Source organism: Canis lupus, chromosome 4, assembly GCF_011100685.1.
Source record: "Canis lupus familiaris isolate Mischka breed German Shepherd chromosome 4, alternate assembly UU_Cfam_GSD_1.0, whole genome shotgun sequence".
NCBI lineage: Eukaryota > Metazoa > Chordata > Mammalia > Carnivora > Canidae > Canis > Canis lupus.
In genome coordinates, this window is record NC_049225.1 from 735,521 (window position 1) to 756,209 (window position 20,689).

The 20,689-nt window shown below is 35.5% G+C and overlaps 1 protein-coding gene and 2 pseudogenes across 1 annotated transcript in view; 2 read left to right on the plus strand and 1 right to left on the minus strand.

Moving 5' to 3' along the window:
* Positions 1-20,689, plus strand: part of LOC119871425 (zinc finger protein 33B-like) — a 49,706-nt gene that overhangs the window by 6,398 nt on the left and 22,619 nt on the right. The window contains 2 exon segments of the mRNA XM_038533788.1: positions 7,479-7,623; positions 7,898-7,993. Of these exon segments, the coding sequence (XP_038389716.1) occupies positions 7,479-7,623; positions 7,898-7,993 (241 nt within the window).
* On the minus strand, positions 797-1,446 carry LOC100686105 (annotated as a pseudogene).
* On the plus strand, positions 18,692-19,855 carry LOC106558658 (annotated as a pseudogene).

Genomic DNA, 20,689 nt, shown 5'->3' on the forward strand with positions numbered 1-20,689 from the left:
AAGCAGGGGGCCAGACAGAGGGAGAAGGAGAAGCAGACTTTCTGCTGAGCAGGGACTCTGCCTCAAAGAAGCTCAATCCCAGGACCCTGAGATCATGACCCGAGCCAAAGGCAGATGCTGAACTGACTGAGTCACCCAGGCGCCCTCATAATTTCTCTTTTAAAGAGCATTCCCTCATGCAGGCTGTTGGTGTTTATCCTAGCAGGCTAATTGTGTGTATTTGAGTGGCTCTGCTTTGTTTTGGGGTCAGTCCAAAGCCAGGTAGAGTTCTAATGCATGAAAATCTTTAAAATTCTACCTTAAAGGAGATTTAATATACTAATACAATTTTCCAGGTATTTTTCAGAAATTGTTAAATTTTCACATAAGGGATCCCTGGGTGGCGCAGCGGTTTGGCGCCTGCCTTTGGCCCAAGGAGCGATCCTGGAGACCCAGGATCGAATCCCATGTCGGGCTCCCGGTGCATGGAGCCTGCTTCTCCCTCTGCCTGTGTCTCTGCCTCTCTCTCTCTCTGTGTGACTACCATAAATAAATAAAAATTTAAAAAAAAAATTTCACATAAATACTAGACTCATCACAAATTTAGGTGGTCGTTTCAGACAGTACTACCTTCGGATGATCCTTTTTATTTAGAAACCCTTCACCTCTTTGTTTTGATCAAAAGTCATATAGCTTCGCTTAGGTTATTAAAAAAAATTCTACCTAAAACATATTTTTGTGTTTTAAATAACAAATATACTGCCAGCTTGAGAGTTGGGGAGTGGGTGTTGTATACCAACTTTCATCATTATGTCTCTTACAAACCTGCTGCCACCATTGGTATCCTCATGCTCCCTCTTGCCAAAGCTGCCAAGTCGTCAGTCTTAGCATTTAATTTATGTATCACCCATTCCATTGCTTCTAGGCTTTTATTGACATTTGAAGTTATCGTACTTGCCCTCAGTCCATCAAGGTAACTCCTTTTACAGTGATTATGGCTTCTTGAGTCAGAATTTTTTTCTGGGTCCTGAAGGTATCGTATATGTACAAACTACTGAAGCCATATTTGTAAATGAAATATTAGTAGATTTAAGTTGTATCATTTTCTCTGCAGGATCAATTACAGAATGTCTTGCATATGTTTTAGTTCTTGCTGTACTGGTATGAGATTTCAAATGGAAGGCAGTCTCCACTCTGTTCTGAGAAGTCTTTAGTTGTGCTGCTTCCCAGAGTGGTCTGTATGTCTGTCCAGTACGTCAACTCCAACATTGAGTATTTCTGCATTGCAGCTGATGTAATAGTTTCTGATGGACAAAGATGCAGTCTGAAGTCCAGATCTTCATGGTGCTGACCACCTGCACAATGTTCCTGCTGTTCACTTTTTTCCTTTTTAAAAAAGGTTTATTTATTTGAGAGAGAGCTCGAGCTCTAGTGAGCACAGGGAGAGGCAGAGGGAGAAAGACTTTAGCATACTCCTCACTGAGCTCAGAGCCTGACGCAGGGCTTGATCTCACAATGAGATCATGACCTGAGCTAAACTCAAGAGTTGGATGCTCAACTGACTGTGCCACCTTGGTACCTCCTGATGTTCACTTTTATATGAAGTAGATAGGTTACTTTTTCCCCATACTGTTTATCTAAGAACCATTTTTGAAAAATGACTTTCCCCACTGTTTTGCAGTGTGATATATGTTGTAATAATGAATACACCTATGTCTGGGTTCTTTATGGAGTCAGTTCTGTTCCAGTACTTTGTCTCTTCTTAGGCCAGTGTCACATTTGATAAGTATATTTAGTAGTGTACATCTTTCCGCATTTTTTCAGTCTTCAACAGGATTTTGGCTCTCCTTGGCCCTTTGCATTCCCATACAAATATTGTTAGTATTCACAAAATAATGTGCTGGAACTTTACTTGGAGTTGAATTGAATTTATAAATAGATGTGGAGAAAGTTGCTCATTTTTTGATACTGAATCTACTATCTGTGAACATGGTATGTTTTCTACATTTATATAAGTCTTTAGTAATTTTAAGTTTTCTGTGGAGTTCTTGCATACCTATTTATTGTTAGAGTTATTGCTATGTATTTAGTGGTTTTTTTCTGTGTATCTTTAATTATTCTTTCTAATTGCTGACCTGCTAGTTATATATTGCTATTGAACCCAACGATTTTTCTATATTAATTTACTACATCTAATAATTTATCTCTACTTTATTTTGATTTGTTACATATACATATATATAATCTGGGAATAGTGATGCTCTTATTTACTTTTCTCAATTTTTAAAGATTTTTTAAGTTTGAAGGTGGGAGAGCGTGGCAGGGAGGGGCAAAGAGGGAGAGAGAGGGAGGGAGGAACTCTAAGCATGCTCTGCACTTAGCACAGAGCCTAACATAGAGCTCCATCTTATAACCCTGAGATCACCACCTGAGCTGAAACCAAGAGTCAGACACTGAGCTGACTGTGCCACCAGGGTACCCCTTTTTTTCAATTTTAACCTTTTTTTTATTACCTTGTTAGGTCCCCCAATGTATAATATTAAGTAGAAGCAAGAATAAGTTTCCTTGTCTTGATTCTGTTCTCAAAGGGAAAGTCTTCCTTTCTATATGTGCTTGTTGCTGTATTATTTCGCATTTCTTATTTTTTTCTTACTATTTATTTGAGAGAAAGAGAGGACATGTAGACATGAGCGGGAGGGGCAGAAGGAGAAAGAGAATCTCAAGCAGATTCCCTGCTGAGTACAGAGCCCGACCAGGGACCAGATCCCACAACATCAAGATCACAACCTGAGCTGAAACCCAAGAGTCAGCTGCCATCCAGGCACTCCTTATTTCACATTTCTTATCACCTCAAAGATGTCCCATTCTGTTCCTTTTTATATAAAGTTTTTCTTGTTCTCATGAGTGCCTATTAAATTTTATTAGTTTTGGACACCTATTGAAATCATCATATGATTTGTCTCCTATTTTCTTAGTTGATGAATTAAATTAATTTTTAAATATAAAACTAACTAGATATTCCTGAAAGAAATTTAGCTGGGCCATGGTATGCTTTCTCTGTGTTTCTGGTTTTCGTTTGGTAATACTTTTGTTTTAGGTTTTTATATTTGTGTCCATGAGAAAGATCGACTAGTAAGGGTTTTTTTTGGTGGGGCGGGGGGGTGGCAGAAGGATATGTTCTTATTAGGATTTAGTATTTAGTATCAAGGATATGTTGAATTTATAACATAATTCTTGAGTATTTCCTCTTGCTTTCTCTATAAGATTTTGTTTTATTTTGTTGCTACTTCTTAGGTATGATTCATATTTGAGGCCAGCTGTGCCTGGAGTTTTCTTCATGGGAAGATTTCTTTCTTTCTGTCTCGTTAAGGAAGTTCTGTGCCTAGCCTGGGAGTTGAACTCACAAGATTGAGATTGAGAGTCACATGTTCCATTGACCAAGCTGTCCAGGCACCCGTGGGGATATTTTAAATTATAGGTTCAATTTCCTTAATAGACATGCAGCATTAGATTGTCTATCTGTCTGTCTTTGGTGGGCTCCACATCCAGCATGGAGTCTAATGCAGGCTTGAACTCATGACCCTGAGATTGAGACTTGAGCCAAGATCAAGAGACAGACACTCAACTGACTGAGCCACCCAGGTGCCCCTAGATTTTCTTTTTGTGAAAAATAAGTTTTGGGGCACCTGGATGGCTCAGCCAGCTGAGCATCTGCCTTTGGCTCAGGTCGTGATCCTGGGGTCCTGGGATCGAGTCCTGCATCAGGCTCCCCACAGGGAGCCTGCTTCTCCTTCTGCCTGTGTCTCTGCCCCATCTCTGTGTCTCTCATGAATAAATAAAATCTTTCCAAAAAAAGTTTTGACATGTAGTTTTTTTCTTTGAAAGTGACCTTTTTCCTCAAGTTTTCAAATTTATTGGTCCATAATTTCTTCACTATATTTCCATAGACCACAGGACCTGTATAGGGATGTTCTTTCTTTGTGCCAGGTACTGGTGAATGAGCCTTTCTTCTTTATCACTTGATTAGTTTTGCCAAAGAACTGTCAAGGCACAGACTTGGTTTTGTCCTCTGTCTTCCTACCGTATGTAGGTATTGTAATTCATTGTTCATATGTTAGCTATAACTTGCTCTTTTTCTTTAAAAAAAAAAAAAAAAAAAAAAAAACAGATACTTACTGATTTTTTTTAACTGTTTTCTGGTATATACTACTAAGGATTCATTTTTTTTTCTAAGCATAATTTTGTAACTGTGTCTCACAGGTTTTGGTATGTCATATTTTTTGCTAATTCACCTAAAAATATTCTCTAATCTAGAGGTGCCTGGGTGGCTCAGTCTGTCTTTTAATCATGAAAACATCTGAAACTGTCTTTTTCCATGGTAGATCTTCAAGACCTTCAATTGATTATTCAATCCTATTTCTGGTTATTGGTCTTTACACTTTTCTACCCTTTTCTGAAGCCATTTTGGTAATTCCTTAAGGTTTCTACCCAAAACATCTGTTTCTTTAGGGATTTCATGTGATATTCTCTTCAGAAAAACAAAATATATTTCATGGATATGTGAGTGTATCTCCTATATTTCCATAGGTAGGTGACTCTGTATCTTCAAGTATCCTCATATTTATAGTTGTATTTTCTTTAGATGTTGCTTTTCTGGCATTTGGTGCTAAAAAAGATAAATGATTTCTTAAAGAGTCATCTTTGGTCATTTCATTCTTTTAGGCTTCAGTGTCACCTTATCTGCTGTGAATTAAGCCAAACCATCTTTTATTTTGCTTATATATTTTTTAAAGATTTTTTTTATTTATTCATTTGAGAGAGAGAGAGAAAGCATGAGTGGGGGAAGGAGCAGAGGGAGAGGGAAAAGCATACCTCCCACTGAGCAGGGAGCCTAACATGGGGCTGATCTCAGGACCCTGAGATCATGACCCAAGTAGAAGGCAGACACTTAACCGACTGAGCCACCCAGGCACCCCTATTTTGCATATATATATATATTTTTTGTTTGTTTTTGTTTTTGCAGTGTATTTGATATTTGCCCATTATTTTGTTTTCATTTTTTTTTTTTTTTGATCTTACAAACAACTTGTGGCAGGTTTTGTTTTCAAATCAGTTATGTTTGTCATTGGTAAGAAATTTAGCACATTCATATGCCATCTTATAGCTTAGGCTTTTTGGGTTTTATTTTATAATTTTGTTTGCTGTATATCCTAGTATAACATCATTAGCCCTTTGTGTGTTCTACTTAATTATAGTTTTTGTCATACATTCGATGTATTTTTTCACTGCTAGTCAAATTTATTTTCTTTTTTTCCTAATTTGATAGATTGCTGCTTTCTAGTTTTGATTATGAGGACATTACTGTTATAATAGAGTCTGTATTTCTCTGTTAATGTATCTTTGTTGAGTAATGTTTTATCAAGATCTTTTGATTTTCCGTTTCTTCTCTTTCATCCAAGCTAGAAAAGAACATTAGGATGATACTACATTTCCACGTCACTCCCAAACAGGTGTTTTGGTTTTGCTGTGGTATTTCAGAATCTTGTGTTTTAGTCTGTTAGTTTAATGAACAGTCTATCAGTTTTATGCCAAGAACTTAATATGTATTATAATTTATAAAAAATATTTTTTTCTCAGTTCATTGAGGTAAACTGCATATAACTTAAGTGTCAAGTCTGATGAGTTTTTATGTGTGTGTATATGCACGCATGTGCATGTGTATATGCATGTGTGGGTGCATGCACACACATATACCCCTTAATTTTTTTTTTAAGAGGAGGAGAGAGAGAGCATATGCATGTGCATGAGCAGGGGAGGGGCAGAGGGAAAGTGAGAAAGAGAATCTCCAGCAGATTCCCCCGTTGAGTGCAGAGTCTGATTTGGGGCCCAATCTCACAACCCTGAGATCATGACCTAAGCCAAAATCAAGAGTCAGACTCTTAACTGACTGAGCCACCCAGCCACCCCTAAATTGAACCATTTTTGCTGTAGGTATATGTAAAAATCCATTATAATATTGAGGAAATTCCTTTCTAGTTTACCAAGAGTTTTTTCTTTTTTAAATCATGCTTTTGTGTTTATACTCACATGAACATATCATCATTTCTTTGTTTTTAAAACTATTCATTCTTATACTTATTTACACCCTCAGGAAATTCCTTCATGGCCTGTTCTTTCTCTTTAAGCCAGTTAAAAAGTGATTTTTCCTCATCTTGCATTCTAGATTATTTTCAGTGTCTTCTCTGAGAGCCTTGATTCATTGTCAGTGACTTCAAACACTACCAAATTGTTGTCAAATCCTTATTTTCATTCTAGACCTACAGTATTAGGCTTCACATTTAAGATACATCTTGTTAAAATACAGTATCCAACTTATTTTTTCCTGAGTTTCCTTTCTTATGTTGTGATACTTGTGTTTATACAGCTGTTTGTGCATATACCCTGAGGAAACTTTCTGCCAGTGATTGTTGACCATGTTCTACCACTCTCTCTCCTTTTATCAATTCCGTTTGCTTCACGGTTTTTGTTATAGTAGTTATGTAAGTGGTAGTTTTTGTTCTTTAGCTTTCCCTTTCCTTTTCTGAGAGAATTAGTTCTATAAAGAAAAGCCTGGTCACATAATTTAAATATACACTCAGATCTCTTCTCTGGTTCCCCTTTCTTTGAAACAGTGAGTGCTAAAGAAGAGGTATGCACTCTAAATGATATCCCAAATAATCCAATTGGATATCTTCTGTATGTTCTACAGCAATTTCAAGAACCTAGAATATGTATTGCAGTGAAATAAAATATTAAGCTGACTTTTTACATTTTAAAATTGAGAAAAAATTTAAAAATTTCATAAAATATATTAGTTTATTTCTATAATTCATAAATATAAACTTGTGTAGTACTCAAAAATGTTCTTTAAGGTAGGAAGTGATCAACATGCTTTGGAGGCTTGGTCTAAAATTACTCTGTAATCCTTTCCATTACTTCTCTTATGGCCCTTTCTGTCATCATAGCTCCAAGCTAGGTCCTCAACTTTTCCTGTGCTATTTGCCCTTTGCTCATTTCCTGAATGTATTAAAGGAGCTTTGCCTTTGCTTGTCATGGCGCTGTGTTCATGAAGAGCATGGTATTACTGTTTTTCCAATAGCTGTTGTTCAGTGAAGCTCAAAATAGAACTTAGTTTTTCCTTATGTAATCTATCTGCTGTGTACTTTCACCTGAGCAGTTATACTACTGCATGTTTCCTTACCAGTTTGTAAGCTACTTGGATACAAGAGCAATTTTATTAATCTTAGCATTTCTCAGTTAAACTAGCAAGGTCCCAGATACATTGTGAGATTTTATAATTTTTATGAATTAAGGCAATTGCATTAATATTTTGGTTATGGTTTCTCATCCTCCCTCAAAGAATAAAGCCAAACAAATATTCTACAAACTATTTTGGTAATCATGGTAAAGATTGGTTCCCATACAGCTTTTTCCATGTCACCCAATTCTGAACATTGCAGATTGAACAAAAATTCCAGGGATCAGTATCATTTAAGGATGTGACAGTGGGCTTCACCCTGGAAGAGTGGCAGCACCTGGACTCAACTCAGAGGTCCTTATATAGAGATGTGATGCTGGAGAACTACAGTAACCTTGTCTCACTGGGTAAGGTCTGTTTTTATGTAATTCTAAATAGCATGTTTTAATTCTTTTAATAATGAAGCATATTGACACTGTAGAGTTTAATGATATTTAATATTGGAACTCAGGAATCTGTTGATGATGCCTTTTGGGCACCAGAAAGGTATTTGTGTTTACCTCTCAGTGAAATGTTCAGTAGCATCTTCACTGAGCAGCTCCAGAAGTTTCCTCCTCTTTCGGAGGCTCTGCAGTCTAGACCATCTGGTCTGAATCCTATTTTTTTTTTGTGTTTTGACAGGGTATTGTGTTACCAAACCAGAAGTAATCTTCAGGCTAGAGCAAGGAGAGGAGCCATGGATGTTGGAGGAAGAATTCCCAAGCCAGAGCTTCCCAGGTAGAATAAATGTATACTCTAGAGATGAACATTGGGGGATTTACTATTTTCCCATGACTAATCCAGAAGTTGAAAACTTTGAGATGTTTTTTCAAGAATATCTCTTTAGAATATCTCTTTAATCCTTGAAAGTAACTGGGAATATTGATTTTTGAACCAAATCTCCAGATATGACTCTTACAAAAAAAAGTTCTTTTTGATTCACTTTTTGAGTATTTACCATCCTTAACATTTGTCAACAGACCAGCCTTTGTCTACCCTACCTCATCTTTACTGTTGTTTTTCTTCATTGCTCTTTCTCAAAGCAGTTTCGGTTGTCTACCTTACGACCATTGCACCGCATTCCTCCCATCATCATGCATTCTTTCATATGTTTCTTTTTTTGAGTCAAATAAGGTTTGAGTACTTACTATTGTCTAAGTGCTATAGTACTGAAAGAAACAAATGTTGATGAGTTTATACAAGTAGTAGTGGCCAACAAATATATGAAAAGATGGTCAACATTACTAAACATCAGGGAAATGCAAATCAAAACCACATATCACACCATTTAGAATGGTTAGCACCAAGAAGACAAGACATAACAAGTGTTGTTGGGGATGTGGAGAAAAGGGAATCCTTGTTCACTGTTGGTGGTGAGTTAAATTGATGCACTACTATGGAAAACAGAATAGAGATTACTCAAAAAGTGAAATCTAGAGCTATCATATGACCCAGTAGTTCCATTTGGGAATACACTGAAAGGAAATGAAAACAGTATATCAGAGAGAGAATACGCACACTCATATTTATCACAGCATGATTCACAATAGCCAGATACACAAACAACCTAAGTGTCCACCAGTGGATGAATAAAGAAAATAGGTACGTGTAAATAATAGAATATTATTCAGCCATGAGAAAGGAGGACATTCTACCACTTGCAACACGGAGGGTTTGAGTGCATTATGAGATAAGTCTAACAGAGAAAGACAGATACCATATGGTATCACTTATATCTGTAATCTAGAAAAGCCAAACTTATTATAAAAGAGAGTAATAACATGGTGATTAACAGCGGGTGGAGAGATGTGGGAAAGGAGAGATGTTGTTTAAGGGTATAAAAATGTAACAGGTAGTAAATAAGCCCTAGAGATCTAATATACCACATAGTGAATATAAACAAAATTGTATTGTAATAACCAAATTTGCTAAGACACTAGAACTTGATTATTCCAATCATTAGTAAGAAATGGTAATTATGTAGTATAATAGAAGTGTTATTAGTACCATGGCAATTATACAGTATATAAATATCAAATTAACAGGTTGTACATTGTAAATTTATACAGCTTTATGTCAAATATAAATTAAAAGCATAGCACTAAAACCAGATACTTATGTGTATTAAAGCTCTGTAGTGGTAAAAATTATCCTAGAAATTAGATCAGAGTTAAATTGACAGTGCTACTCTAAGAGTAGTCAAGGTAAACCTTAAGGAGATCACCATCAGAGTAGAATTTGAATGAAAGGATTGTGTGAGCTGTGGAGATCCTGCCTCTTCTCTGCAGAGGTAATAGCAACTGCTAAGCCAGTGACCAGGAATATGTTTGGTTTTTCTTGGGAAATAGCAAAAAAAAAGGTCACAGTGGCCAAAGGGGAATGATTGATGGGAGGTGGGGTAGGAAATGATGTCAGGCAACGATGGTCCAAAAGATGAATATCATAAATCTTACTAAAGATTTTAATTTTATTCTTACTAGTGTATTTTGGTAAACAAGTGACATCTTATTTACGTGTATAAGATCTTTCTTACCTCTACAGAGAAAATATTGGGAAGAATCTAAGTACTCAGATAGTTCACTAGAGGACTTGTGGTTTTCCTGAAGGGTGATCAAGGTCATTTAATCAAAATTGGAAGGCATGGAGGTAATGAGAAGAGGTTGGATTCTCTCTGTACTTGGATTAACTAAAGAACTAACATTTCTATCGTCAGAGGAACAGAAAGGGACAAGAGAGTGGTACTTGAAGTATTTAAAGGACTAATGATTAAAAACTTCCCAAATTTGGCAAAAGGCGTGGAAGTACTCATTGAAGAATCTGATTGAACTCAGAGAAATCCAAAGATATCCACACTAATGGCATGTCATCATTAAATTTCTGAATACAAAAGAGAAAAAATTGTGAAAGTTAGAGAGAAATGAACTCATTTCCTTTGGAAATAATAGTGGATTTCTCATCTGAAACTACAGAGGCTAGAAGGAAATAAAATATTTTTTTCCAAGTACTGAAAGAAAAAACTTTCAAACAAAACTTCTGTGGCTTGTGAAAATATATTCATGAAAGAATGACAACTGAAAGTATCATAGAAAGGAAAACAAAGAGAAAATGTTGGTAGCATACCTATCTTTTAAAAATGGCTAGAGGAAGTTTCCAGAGAAAGGAAATAACACAAGAAAACTTGGAACCTCAGAAAAGAAAAAAAAAAAAAAAAAACATTGGAAGTGGCAAAAATAGGGGTAAATAGAGTGGAATTTTTGTCTCAGGAGTTTCTGGAATCATATTTGATTGTTGAAGCAAAATTTAGAATATCATATGATTTGATCTACATGTGGAGGGAGTGATATAATTTAAAAGATAGAATACAGAGATTTAATTGGAATTAAAGTGTTATAATTCCTTTGAAGTAGTAAGATGTTGATTCAGGAAGACTGTGATAAATTATATATGGGCATTTTACCTAGAAATGGACTTAAATACCTAGAACAACCACTAAAAAACTATACGAAGTAAACACTTAGAAATATTATAAGTAAATAAAGATGGAATTTAAAAAAATGTTCAGGTAACCAGTAAGAAAATAAATTAGGAACAGATGAATGAGAAAACAACAGAAAAATACAATGACAACTTAAACCATGATGTTAGCAGTGTCTACTGTAAATGTAAATGATCTAAATATACCAGTTGAGGTGTAGACAGTATAAAATGATGCATAAATATGTTATTTACAAAGAAATTCACTTCAGATACAACGTAGGGAGGTTGGTGAAGAATAGAAAAAAATACACTATGCAAACAGTAATGAAAACAAAAGCAATACTGACTCCATTGATATCAGATAAAACAGTCTCAAGAACAAAGAAAATCATGAGAGAAAAAGAGCAATATTCCAGCAGAAGAGACAGTGATCCAAAACGTGACCCTACCAAACAATAGAACCTCATAGTACACAAATAAAAACTGATTTAACTGAAAGGAAAAATAAACAAATTTTCAATTATATTTGGGGAATTTACTACACTTTCAGCAATTGGTAGAACATCTAGACAGCAGATATGAATTAACAGCAGAACTGAACACCATGGACCAATAGGATTGAATAAACATTTGTGGAATACTACCTAAAAACAGCAAGATATGCATTCTTCTCAAGTGCCTGTGGAACATTTGTAAGATACAACATCCTGAGCCATAAACAAACCTTAGTAAATTTAGCAGAACTGAAATCGTGCTTTGTTCTCCCAGCACAAGGAAATCAAACTATGAATCAGTAATAGAATGTCAATAGAAAAATACCCAAACCCAGAATTAAACAAGACACATGTAAGTAAAACATGAATCAAAGGAAATTTTAAAAATACACGGAACTGAATGAAAAAAAATACACCAATTTATGTGGGAGGCAGCTAAAGCAGTGCTGATAGGGAAATGTATAGTACTAAATACTAACATTGGGTAAGGTGAAAAGTCTCAAGTCCATAATTAATTTTCTACCTTAAGAAACTGCAAAAAAGCAAAATAAATCCACAGCAAGTAGGAGGAAGAAAATAAAAAAGATCAGAAATCAATGAAGTTGAAAATAGGAAAATATATAATAGAGAAACCTAATGAAACACAAAGCCAGTTCTTAGAAAAAAAATCAATAGAATTTATAAACCTAGCAATCTTTACATACACACAAAAAAGACAGACCACCAATATCAGGGAAAAAATGGAGAATATCACTTCTGCATTCATTAATAGGATGATAATTTAAACGTTATGCTCTTAATTTGACAGTTGAGAAGAGAAGGATCAATTCTTTAGAAATTCCAGATTGCCAAAACTCAAGATGACATGCATAATTTGAAGGTTCCATAGATTATCATAGTTGACATAGATAATTTGAATTAAAGAAATTTAAGATAAAAAGATTAAAAAATCTCTTTTGGCTGTTTTCATTGTAGAAGACTACCAAACATATAAACTTAAGGAAGAATTAACAGTGATCTTACACAGTGGCCTCCAGAAAAATAGAAACAGGGAACACTTCCTAACAGGTTTTTTGTTATTCTGATACCAAAACCATACAACAACAGAACAGGAAACAATAACAAATCTGTAGACCTATATCTCTCATAAATTCACTAAAAGCAAAATTCCTTAACAAAAATTAGCAAATAGAAACCTGTCATGTATAAAAAGCATCATACACTATGACCAAGTAAGATATATTCTGAGTATGCAAGTTGGTTCAACATTTAGAAACCAATCAGTGTAATCCATTATAGGCTAACAAAGATGCTATTATACATAGAATTGCTTTATTAATTTTGTTTCAGATTGTTTATTGCAGGTGTGTAGAAACACAGGTGATTTGGGTCTGGTTATATTGTAGTCTGCAACTTTTATGAATTCATACATTACCTATGGTAGCTTTCTTGTAGGTTCCTTAGGATGATTTGTAGGTATAGGGAACCTTCCTTACTCTTTTTTTAATCTCAAAAGCAGATAGTGACTTTATAAGAAAGAAAAAGTACAGATATTTCTTATGAATATAGATGCAAAAATCCAAATAAAATTCAACCATGTATAATAAGCATTACATACCATGGGCAAGTAGGATTGATTCCAGACATGCATGCAAGGTTTGTTCAACATTCAAAAATCAATTAATATAATCCATCCCATGAGTAGGCTGCAGAAAGAAAAATTATGTGATCTATCAGTTGATGCAGAAGCAGCATTTGACAGAATCCAGCACCCATTCATGATAAAAACTCAGTAAACTAGGAATAGAGAATTTCCTCAACTTGATAAAAAATGTCTACCAAAAAATCTGTTAACAACATACATAGTCAAGAGAAACTGGATATTTTGTCCCTAAGATCAGGCACGAGTCAAGGATGTCCATTTTTACCACTTACTTGACACCTTACTAGAAATCCCAGGTAATACAATAGGACAGGAATATAAAAGGTATATAGATACAAAGGAAGAAATAAAACTCCTTTTTTTGTAGAGATTTGATTGTCTTAAGAATCCTGAAAGAGTACCACATTTGTACAAGTAAGTCATTTATAGCAAGGTTGCAGGATACAAGCTTGATATTCAAAGTCATTTGGCTTTGTTAATATTTTAGTTGTAGTTGTCATTTTGTTGTTGAGTTACAAGAGTTCTTTGCATGTTCTATATGCTAATCCCTAATTATGTGTATAATTTGCAAATATTTTCTCTCATTTCTAAATTGTCATTTTACTATTTTGGCTGTGTGCTCTGCAGCAAAAACGGTTTTTTGTTTCATGAAGTACAATTTATCTGTTCTGTCTTTTGTCACTTTTGGTTTTGGTATTGTATCTAAAAGGACTGTTTCTCTCCCAAGGACACAAAGATTCACTCCTGTGTTTTCTCTAAGTAAATAGCTGTTTCATTTAGATCTGTTACCCATTTTTGTGTATGGTGTGAGAAAAGGGTTTTAATTGTTTAGCATGTATGTATCCAATTGCCTCAGCATCAGTTGTTAAAAAGGATTTTTTTTTAACCATTGAATCATCTTTACATCTTACTGAAAATGAATTGAAGAGAAATACTCAGATTTATTTCTGGATTCCCAATTTAATTGCATAGATCTTTAAGTTTGTCCTTATGCCAGTACCACATTGTCTTGATTACTGTAGCTTTGTAGCAGGTTTTAAGATCATGAAATTTGAATCTCCTTTTTATTACTTTTCCAGATTGTTTTGATTTTTTTCAGTTCCTTCAATTTTCTTTTTTTTTTTTTAAAAAGATTTCTTTATTTATTTATTTACTTATTTACTTATTTATTTATTTATGATAGACACAGATTGAGAGAGAGAGAGGCAGAGACACAGGAGGAGGGAGAAGCAGGCTCCATGGTGGGAGCCCGATGCGGAACTCGATCCCGGGACTCCAGGATTGTGCACCTGGGCCAAAGGCAGGCGCTAAACCACTGAGCCACCCAGGGATCCCCAGTTCCTTCAATTTTCAAATGAATATTTGAATCAGCTAGTTAGTTTCTGCAGAGGCAGCTGGAATTTGCATAGGGAGTATATTGAATTTAGCTATCACTTTGGCATTTATTGTCATCTTCACAATGTTAAAGTCATCTGATTCATGAGCATGATGGATATGTTTACATTTTAGCTTTGTTTTGTGTTTTCAGACCTTATGAGCTCTGCATCTCCTTACCTAAGATTATCATAGGTATTTTATTCTTTTTATGAGTGGGATTATTTTGTTAATTTTATTTACAGACTTTTTCTTGTTAGCATATGGAAATACAATTTTTTAAAAGATTATTTATTTGAGAAAGAAAGTGCACTTGCACTTTCTCCTGCCCACACACAGCAGGAAGAGCAGAGTGAGAGGGACAAGCAGGTTCTATGCTGAGCAGGGCTGAATTCCAGGACCCCAAGATCATGACCTGAGCTGAAACCAAAAGTCAGATGCCCAACTGACTGAGCCACCCAGGTGCCCTTACAATCAGTTTTTGTTTGTTGATCTTGTATCCTGTAACCTTGTTGAATTAATTTATTAATTTTAATAGTGTTTTAGTGGATTCTTTAAGTTCTAGGTACAAAATTGTGTCAACTGCAACTACAGGTAGTTTTCTTTCTCTTTATCCAACCTGAATTTTTCTTTTCCTGGCTATAATTATCTGTATGAGTAGTGAGAGTAGATTCTTGTCTTGTTCCTGACCTTAGAGGGAAAGCATTCCATTTTGCACCATTTATTGTGTTGTTATTTGTGGGCTTTTCATAGATGTCTTTTATCAGATTCAGGATGTTTACTTCTATTTCTAGTTTGTTGGTTGTTTTTATCAAGAAAGGTCTTAGATTTTGTTAAACACTTTTTCTGTGTGTGTTGAGAGATGATCATGTAGTTATTGTCCTGTTTTGTTTTTTTTTTTTCCTTTTTACATGGGCTATTAATTGAATTTCTTTTTGGGAGAAGGCATTGTTGAAACCATCATATCCATCATGCTAAAATTAGGAGATTCAAATTTGTTAGTTGAGTTCTAGATTATTGAGTTTGAGAGCAGGGAATTTATCTCCGTCACTTTAATAAACCTCAGAGCCAGTCATACGTCAAGTATTCAACAAACATACTTGAATTAAACTAATAGTGCAGTTTAAAGTTATTTTTTGTTGGCTTAATTGCTGTGTATTCATTAAAACTAAATCCTGTCACTAAACAGCTACTTAGAGAACATGTAACTAAAGAGTGTAGTACAGCTCTCCTATGAATAGAACGTGTATCTTACCAGTTGGGGTCTATTATGCCATCTAATACTGTCATTAATATGTACTCTGTAATTTTCAGCTGAGCCCTTCATGCTTTGAGGTGGGGGAAAAAGAAAATAGAAGTGGAATTGGCAGAGCGGTCTCTGTGTGATCTTTGACAATTATATGCAAAATATCTTAGAAGAAAGTTTATAACTTATAAATGTTGGTAACATTTTGTGACTACCAATTTCAATAGTGTTGAAGTCCAAATGGTACCATGCAATAGCAGTGTCTGTAATTACCATGTGATCTATTAATTATACAAAACAAACCAAAATTCCTTTATAAGTCTTCCTAAAGACTTTAAGTTAGGTCTATAGTTTTATTGTATTGTTTTCTTTTCATTGGAGACATTTATTTGTATCTTTTTTTTTTTTTAATTGAAGTGTTGTTGACTTAACATTAGTTTCAGGTGTACAGCATACTGATTCAGTATTTGCATATATTGTGAAATGATCATATCAATAAATGTGGCTAACATTTGTCATCATACATAGTTACAGACTTTTTTGTATGTGATAAGAGCTTTTGAGATCTACTTCTCAGCAACTTTTAAATATGCCGTACAGGGACACTTGGGTGGCTCAGCTGCTAAGCATCTGCCTTCAGCTCAGGGAGTGATCCTGGGATCCCGGGATTGAATTCCATATCGGGCTTCCTGCAGGAAGCCTGCTTCTTCCTCTGCCTATGCCTCTGCCTCTCTCTCTCTATCTCTCTCATGAATAAATAAGTAAAATCTTTAAATAAATAAATAAATATGCATTACAGTATTATTAACTATAGTCACTATGTTGTACATTATATCCCTTAATTTATTTTTTCTAACTGGAAGTTTGTACCATTGACTCTCATGCCCACCTCCACACCCAGAACTCTGGCAGCCACCAGTGTGTTCTCTATATCTGTCAGATCTTTGTATTTGTGTTTTGCATTTTTCAGATTCCACATATAAGTGAGATCATTATGGTATTTTCTTCCTCTGTCTGACTTACATCACTTTGCATAATGCCTTCAAGGTCCATCCATGTTGTCCCCAAATGGCAAGATTTCATTAATTTTTATTGCTGAATAATATTCCACACACATTCATAATATATAATGTACAATATATGTACACATATATGTAAAATATATAATACAGTATGTATAAACATATATATGAAATAAATATAGTATATATAATATATGTAGCTTAATATGTAAATATTTATTTATTTGTTGTTTATTTGTGTAATGCTGCAGTGAAGAAAGATGCATATATCTTGTCAGGTTAATGTTTTCATTTTCTTCAGATAAATACCCAGAAGTGGAATTGCTGGCTCATATGATATTTCTGTTTTTAATATTTTGAGGAACTTCCATATTGTGTTCTAGAACGGCTGCACATTTTACATTCTCATGAACAGTACACAAGGGTTTCCTTTTCTTCACATCCTTGTATACTCGTTATGTCTTGTCGTTTTTATAACAGTCATTCTAATAGGTGTGAAGTGCTATCTTGTTGAGGTTTTGATTTGCATTTCCCTGGTGATGAGTGATGTAAAGCACCTTTTCATATATTTGTTAGACATTTGGATGTCTTCTTTGGAAAAACAGCTTTTTGTGTCCTCTGCCCATTTTAAATCAGATTTTATTTTTCCAATTGAGTAATATTAGTTCTATCTTAGATATTAACCACTTATCAGATAAGTGGTTGTAAATATTTTCTCCCATTCAGTGTGTTGTCATTTGATTTTGTTGTAGGTCTCCTTTGCGGTGCAGAAGCTTTTTAGTTTGATATAGTCCTATGTGTTTATTTTGACTTATATTGCCTTTGCTTATGTGGTCAAATCCAAAACATTGCTAATACATGCCAAGGAGCTTATTGCCTATGCTTTTCTCTAGGACTTTTTTACTTTCAGGTTTTATGTTTAAGTCTTCAATTCATTTTGTGTTACATTTTGTGTATGGTATAAGATAGTGGTTCATTTTCATTCTTTTGCATGTGGCTGTCCAGTTTTCTTAACACTATTTATCGAAGTTGTGACCGTCCTTTCCCATTGTATGTTTTTGACTCCTTTGTTGTAGATTAGTTGACATAGAAATAGGTTTATTGCTGGACTATCTGTTCTGTTTCATTGATCTGTGTGTCTGTTTTATGCCAATATCATACTGTTTTGATTACAATAGATTTATAGTATAGTTTGAAATCAGCAAGCATGATACCTTCAACTTCCTTTTCCTCAAGATGGCTTAAGCTATTCAAGATCTTTTGTGGTTCTACACAGATTTTAGTATTATTTCTTCTAGTGTGAAAATTGCTATTGGTATATTCATAGGGATTGCATTGAATCTGTACTTTGCTTTGGGTAATAGAGACATTTTAATGATGATAATTCTTCCAAATCCATGAGCATAGTGTATCATCTGTGCTGTCTTCCATTTCATATGCATTTCTTTCATCAGTGTTTTATAATTTGAAGAATACAGATCTTCTTTTGTCTTCTTGGTTAAGTTTAGTCCTAGGTATTTTGTTCTTTTTGGTGCAATTGTAAATTGTAAATGTTTTCTTAATTTTTTCTCCATTCATTATTATTATATAGAAATGTAACAGGTTTCAGTATATTGGGGCGGAGGTGGGGGCAAGGATGCAGCAGGGTCAGTGTGCAGGCCAGTGTGGGACCCAGGAGGGGACAGAGATGAGGGGCTCCTAGGGGCTGAGGTGCTTAGGTCAGGGGGCCTGGCGACTCTCCTGGAGCCTAAAAGTGAGAGAGAAAATGGGAGAGGATCGGGGCCCAGGATGATGTGTGAGGCAGGAGAGAACATCAGAGGGTGCAAGGAGGTGCCTGGTGAGCCTAGCAACCCCTGCTCAGCCTCCTGTAGTGAGCTGGCAAACAGACCGCGATGGGCTGGGGGTGGTGGGTTGTGACCCGCAAGTCCGGCGGCGCCTGCCACTGTGTGGGAATGGGGTCTGAGCCTCTTTGGAGCAGACTGGAGTGGGGACTTGAACTTGCAAAGCAGGAGGGTGATATGTCAACAGCCCTGGGGGCGAGGATGAGGGCAAGTATCTCTGCATACCTGGAGAGGTAGAGGCAGGAGTAACAGAAGCAGGTGTGGGGTAGTGGGAGTGTGTGTGCAGGCCAGGCAGTCTGGGCAGCGGGTTCTGCCTGTGATGGACTGCAGTGGTGACTCTGTGGCAGCCACGGACATGTGGCCCCTTGTCGTGCTGCTGCTGTGCTGGGTATGCTGCAGTTTGTCTCAGCTCATATGTAACATAACCAGGTCTTTAGAATACACTGCTTGCAGTGAAACTGTTGTCACCCCATGTTTTGTTAATAAGGTGGATGCAACCAACATTAAAGAAGTGTATGCAAAATGGAAATTTAGAAGAAAAAGATATTTTCACCTTTGATGAAGCCATATAAAGGACCACTCATGGCTCTAAATTTGAGTACCAAAATCTCACCACAAGAGTTACTTAATGGCATGGTCTCTTTGAAGGTGGTTAAGGAAGAGGCTATGGTAGGAAACTACACTTGCCAGGTAACAGAATTAAGCAGAGGAGGGGAAACCATCATAGAACTAAAACATTGTATTGTTTCATGGTTTTCTCCAAATGAAAACATCCTCATTGTTATCCCAGTTTTGGCTATAACTCTGTCTTGGAGACAGTTTTGTATTGTGATAATAAAATGAAATCCAGTCTGACAAAGGAGGAGACCATTCTTTTATATTTGTTGGACTAGTATTCACTAAAGTTGTCATTTCGTCCCGAGTGTATATTCAACAAAGAATGCTTGTAGACTTGGTGGACTTGGTGTAATTGTAATTCCTACAGTGATATTACTACTGCTTCAGTACTGTGTGTTTATGTTGGTGTTTGACTGTCTTCCTTCACCATTGCCATGTTGATCCTTTAGGTACTGGGCTGTGTGCTCTCTCTGGTGGGACTAAGCGTCTGTGTCTCAGAGTGCTGCACAGGGCATGGCCCTCTTCCTTCTGATTCCAGCTTTGGTTATTACAGTTCTAGCAGAATTACTTGGGCTAATTTATATGAAATGTTGCTTCTCATCAGAAGACTATACAATCTTCTAGGAAATGAGTAACTGATGTGAAATGCAGTATAGAAGTGTTCCTTAGGCAGCAGTTGAAGAAGTGTGATAGCATATAAGTATACAAACTCCTTTCCTGGAGATACTGGAGAGCCAGAGTGCAGCAGAGGGAGAAGGCAGAAAAGACATCCTCCAGCTTTAGTGAGGCCAAGGGAGAGTGCATCATTGTGCACACCTACCATTTTCAAATGATAAACCAGCGTTGCATCAGTAGGATGAATCCCACAGGGTCTTTGTATATAACTAATTTTAGGTGTTACTATATAACATTTACTAGTTTTTGCGGAGTATCTGTGGGTCTATATTCAAAAGATGTTGATCTTAGTTTTTTTAGACATTGACCTGTAGTTGTCTTTTGTCATGTCTGATTTTAGTGCTAGTGTGGTATATATACTCTCATGTAATGAGTTTGGAAGTCTTTTCTATTTTCTGGAGGAGTATTTTAATAATTAGTATTAATTATTATTTAAATGATTTTTTAAAATTCACCAGTGAAACCATGTGGACCTGGGCTTTTTTTATGGGGAATTTTAAAATGACTATCTCAGTGTATTTACTTCTTATACTTTTTTCAGATTTCTTATCTCTTCTTGAGTTAGTTTTTACATTTTTCCTTATTCTAGAAGTTTTTGTATTTCAGCAAAGTTACTAAAGTTGTCAGCATACAGTTCAAAACATTCATTTATAATTTTGTTTTTGTAACATACAAAACATTCCAGTTTCGTAGTTAATATATTCTATTCCTAGTGTATGTACCATCGGTTTTCCATAACTTTAGGAATTTGAATCTTAGTGTCTTATTTCCATGTTAGTCTAAATGCAGGTTTGTCAGGTTTCTTGATCTTTTCAAAGAATCATCTGTTGTCTTTCTTTGCTGTTTTATTAATTGTTACTGTTACCTCATTTTCTAACCCTTCTTGCTTTGTATTTGTATTGCTTTTTTTCCATAGTCCTTAGTTGTACAAGGCAGGTTATTGATTTAGGATCATTCTTTTTTTTTTTTTTTTAAGATTTGTTTATTTGAGAGAGTGAGAGAGTGCATTTATTTATTTATTTGA